This window comes from Saccostrea cucullata, unplaced genomic scaffold (genome assembly GCF_032062105.1).
Source record: "Saccostrea cucullata isolate Sc308-1 unplaced genomic scaffold, CSIRO_AGI_Scuc_v1 ctg2509, whole genome shotgun sequence".
Classification (NCBI taxonomy): domain Eukaryota; kingdom Metazoa; phylum Mollusca; class Bivalvia; order Ostreida; family Ostreidae; genus Saccostrea; species Saccostrea cuccullata.
Window position 1 is genome coordinate 34,004 of NW_026925255.1, and position 5,104 is coordinate 39,107.

General features: G+C 42.6%; 1 protein-coding gene across 1 annotated transcript; it reads left to right on the forward strand.

Annotated features, from left to right (window-relative positions):
- Positions 1-733: 733 nt before the first annotated feature.
- On the forward strand, positions 734-4,795 carry LOC134268445 (uncharacterized protein K02A2.6-like). The gene has a single exon (XM_062750703.1). It carries the CDS (start codon positions 734-736, stop codon positions 4,793-4,795), a length of 4,062 nt encoding a protein of 1,353 aa, XP_062606687.1.
- The last annotated feature ends 309 nt before the right edge of the window (positions 4,796-5,104 follow it).

The window sequence follows — 5,104 nt, forward strand, 5'->3', positions numbered from 1 at the left end:
TTCGTTCTATAAAGATGTTGTTTGCCATTGCTGCTGTCCACACAACAAAATCCACCCAAGGTACTCCCTTGATGGCCATTTCTCCCTTCACCTGAGCATAAACTTTGTGCGATTTTCTCAAAGTTGGCCCACAAGATGACATCTCAAGACAAAACTGTCTGTCATTCAGTTCTAAAATTTCTGAAATTTCACACTGGGTAATATTTTTACCATTAATGGAAAAGGGACACTTAATTTCAAGTTAGCCAATGTCTCCATTTTCCATTATTTTTCCGTCACTGGAGGCTCCAAGAAATGAGTATGTAGGATACAGCGTGATCCCTGTAGGAAGTACATCAGTGTTTTCATTAATGGCCCTTTTCATGGAAAGGTACTCCTCTCTGGTGTCTGCTTCGTGGTCAACCCCCCACTGGACTGGTAGTGGTAGTGATGTGTATCCGAAATTTTTAAAATCAGAATAATAGAAAGGATAAGGTATCCTACATACATATTGACTACTTTACATTCTAGGTACATGTTGTGTTATGATTTGGTTAAGCTGATATTGTTATCCGGAATTATCCGGAATTATATAATCTTTTGTTGGTTCTGTGTTTTGTAATACTGTAACAGTTGCGTAATGATACAATAAAATAGTTCCAAAATGGCAACCTGCTGTTGAGCACACGTGTTTTGACTGTGTCCGAACCCATTGTCTAAAAAGACATAACATTGGCGACGAGGATCGTTCAGGATGGCAAAATTCGCAGCCATTGGTCGTATCGACATCTTCGACAACAATGTCGAAACCTGGAACTCGTACAGTGAGCGCCTTGACCAGTATTTTGTGTGCAATGATGTCAAGGAGGAAAAGAAAGTTCCCGCATTGCTAAGCCTCATAGGGGGTAAGACTTACCAGTTATTGAGAGGTTTGACAGCACCGACTAAACCGGCAGACGTGGAATATGCCGCACTCGTGAAAATCCTTGGTGATCACTTGAACCCCCCTCCTGTAGTAATCTCCGAGAGATTTCGGTTTTACAAAAGGGACCAGCGGGAAGGTGAGTCTATTAGAGACTATATAGCGGATCTTAGAAGATTGTCAGAACATTGTGCATTTAAAGACAGTCTGAACGAATCGCTGCGTGACAGATTAGTTTGTGGCCTTCGGAGCGAGGCAATTCAGAATAAACTGTTAGCAGAAAAAGACTTGACATTAGAGAAGGCGACGCAGATAGCACAGGCTATGGAGACCGCATTCAAGGATGCAACCGAGCTGCAGTCCAAACACGTTGGAATGGTAAACAAGCTAGGGGTGAGACAGAAAAAGGGATATCACTCTGCTGGAACTGGAGTAAGGTCGCCACAACCCAACATGCCTAAGGTGAAACGAGGTACGAATTCAAAGAAATGTTTCCGTTGTAACAGTACAGCTCATGATCAAAGTCAGTGTTATTACAAAGACAAACAGTGCTATAATTGTTCAAAAATTGGACATTGTAAAAAGGCATGTAGGAAAACAAAGGAGGTATACAATGTGGACTGGAGTGAGAATCTCATTGGATCATTAGATGTGAATTCAGTTGAAAAGACTCATTCTGGAGCAATCGTAGTCAACACAAACATTGACGGTGTAGATGTTGATATGGAACTCGACACGGGCGCAGCAGTCTCCGTGATGTCAAAGAAAAAGTTCTGTGAGTATTTTCCAGGAAGGATTAAGAACTTACCTGAATCAAATATGTGTTTGAAGACATATACTGGTGAAATCTTGAAGCCTTGTGGAGTGGCACGTGTAAATGTGAGTCACAACAACCAGAAAAAGGATCTAGACTTGTACGTGATGCAGAAGGCAGGACCAACGCTCTTCGGAAGAGAGTGGCTTCAGCAGATTTCACTCGATTGGCCGTCCATCAAGTCCATGTCGTGTGTGACAGACAAGATTTCAGACACTTGTTCTGATAATGTGAAAGCGGACTTAAAACACATGTTGGAAAAACATCGTTCAGTTTTCCAGAGTGACATAGGTACGGTTAAGGGTATTGAAGCTACACTCAACTTAAAGCCGGACGCTAAACCAAAGTTCTGTAAAGCCCGCTCAGTACCGTATGCTCTCAAGCCTAAGGTCGAGGCTGAACTGGACAAACTAGTCAGAGATGGTATCATAACCAAGGTGGACTACAGCGAATGGGCAACGCCTATTGTCCCTGTCATCAAGTCTGATAAAAATGTGCGCATATGTGGTGATTTCAAGGTGACACTGAACCCTGTTCTTGAAATCGATCAGTATCCGCTGCCCCGCATTGAAGACATTTTTGCAGCACTCGCAGGTGGTAAGCGATTCACCAAGTTAGATTTACGACATGCATATCTACAAATGAGAGTAAATGAGGAGTCGCGCAACTTATTGACAATAAATACAGAGAAAGGACTCTACCGCTACAACCGTTTAGTTTATGGTGTGGCCTCAGCTCCTGCAATCTGGCAAAGGACCATCGACACAGTCTTACAGGGTCTCACAGGCGTCAAATGTATCATTGATGATATGATAATAACGGGCTCATCTGAGGAAGAACACCTGAAGAATTTGGAAGCTGTATTAACGCGCCTGGATGAATACAACTTGCGTGTGAACTTGAATAAGTGTGAATTCTTCAGAGAACGTGTTTCTTATTGTGGACATGAAATAGACTGTGAGGGTCTGCACAAAACGCAATCCAAGATTGAAGCAGTTGTCAGTGCGCCGAAGCCGAAGAATGTTTCAGAGTTGCGATCATTTCTGGGCATTGTTAACTATTATGCCAGATTTTTGCCTAACCTTTCAAGTCTTTTGTACCCGCTACACCATTTACTGTCAAAGAGCCGAAAGTGGTCCTGGTCTAGCGAATGTGACAAGGCATTTTCTGAAGTCAAACAGCTTATTACCTCTGATGAGATTTTGACTCATTACGACCCACAGCGAGAGGTGCGATTAGCATGTGATGCTTCACCTTATGGTTTAGGGTGTGTATTATCCCATGTCATGGATGACGGATCAGAACGACCGATAGCATATGCATCTCGATCATTGTCGTCAGCAGAGCGGAACTATTCACAGATAGATCGTGAGGCTCTGGGGATAGTATGGGGTGTGAAACGTTTTCACACATACCTCTATGGAAGACACTTCTCTTTATTGACGGATCATCGCCCTCTTGTGTCCATCTTCAGCCCCAGCAAAGGTGTATCAGTTACAACAGCAGCACGCATGCAGAGATATGCTCTGTTTTTATCAGGGTATGATTATGACATTATGTACAAAAACACCAAAGCGCATGGAAATGCAGATAGCTTATCGAGGCTACCACTGTCTGACTGTGAATCTGATGATGATTATCAAGATATTGACTTGATGTACCTACCACAATTTGAAACATTACCAATCACCAGTGACCGTATTAGACAGGAAACTGGACGTGATCCTGTCACTGTGAAGGTATATGGTTATACCATGAATGGATGGAACTTTTCGGTCAAAGCAGATGATAAGGAGTTGTATCGCTACTTTACGCGTAAGGACGAGTTAACCATTCACAATGGATGTTTGTTGTGGGGAATGAGAGTTGTTGTTCCAACAAAGCTTAGGGATCACATACTTAAGGAGCTTCATTTAGGTCACATTGGAGTAGTGAAGATGAAGGCATTAGCTCGAAGTGTGGTATGGTGGCCCGGGATCGATCTTGATATAGAGAGGATCACGAAAGCATGCTCAGGATGTCAGGAGTTCAAGCGTGCACCTCCAGCAGCCCCCATTCATCCGTGGGAGTGGCCCACTAAACCTTGGGAACGTATCCATATAGACTTCGCTGGGCCTTTTATGAACTGGATGTTCCTGGTAGCAGTAGATGCACATTCTAAATGGCCTGAGGTCATAATGATGCGCGAGACGACATCCCACAAGACTATTGAGGTCTTGAGAAGTATCTTTGCTAGGAATGGTGTTCCTACGGTGTTGGTCAGTGATAACGGACCTCAGTTTACGTCAGACGAGTTTGGAAACTTCATTCGTACCAATGGAATAAAGCATGTGACTTCTGCTCCATATCATCCTAGCTCAAATGGATTAGCGGAACGTTTTGTACAATCGTTCAAGTCCGCAATGAAGTCAAGCAAGAAGGATGGAGGTTCTGTGGAAACGAAGTTATCTAACTTTTTACTAGCCTATCGCAACGCAGCACATTCAACTACTGGAGAGTCACCTGCAAAGCTATTCATTGGTCGTTCATTGCAGTCACGACTAGATTTGATAAAACCAGACATTGAACAAAATGTTAAAAACAAACAGTTTCACATCGCATCTAAGAGATCAAGTTCATTGCGTGTGTTTGAACCTGGGCACAGTGTAATTGTTAGGGACTACCGTCACAGTTCAAAGTCGGACTGGGTACCAGGAACCGTTCAAGAGCAGACAGGACCTGTTTCTTACAGAGTGCAAGTTGGGGACAATACTTGGAGAAGACACGTAGATCAGATATATGATTCTTCACTAAAGAATCAGGAAGTTGTACCCAGTGATCTTGAGAAGTTTGTGCCACAGGTACATGTACCAATTCCTACAGTTAGTGCTAAGCAGTCTAGTCCAGAAGTCTTTCCGCAAGGTACGAAAGTCAGGCAGTCAACTCCAGAGGTCTTCAACAGGAAGAAAGCTAATAGTCCTATCCAGGAACAGAAATCTCAGCCAGAAGTTAGGACCGAGCCTACCATACTAGCCAGACAAAATCCAAGACGAAATGTTGGACCGCCCAAACGTTTCAGTGACTATGTTACTTTCAAATGAATTGTGCATTTTGTTTTGTGTATTATGGCACAGTATTGGGGCACAATAATCCCCGTGCCTTTGTGTTGACCAAGAGGTCATTTTCACTTTGTATACTGTATTGTATTGAATGTATTGGCCTGGTAAAACATGTCTGTGAAGTTTAATATTTGAAATGTGTATATTGCCCAAAATTTCATTCAATTTAAGTTCTGATTTTAATTCTTGTGGAAGTCAAAATTTAGTGGGGAGGAATGTTATGATTTGGTTAAGCTGATATTGTTATCCGGAATTATATAATCTTTTGTTGGTTCTGTGTTATGTAATACT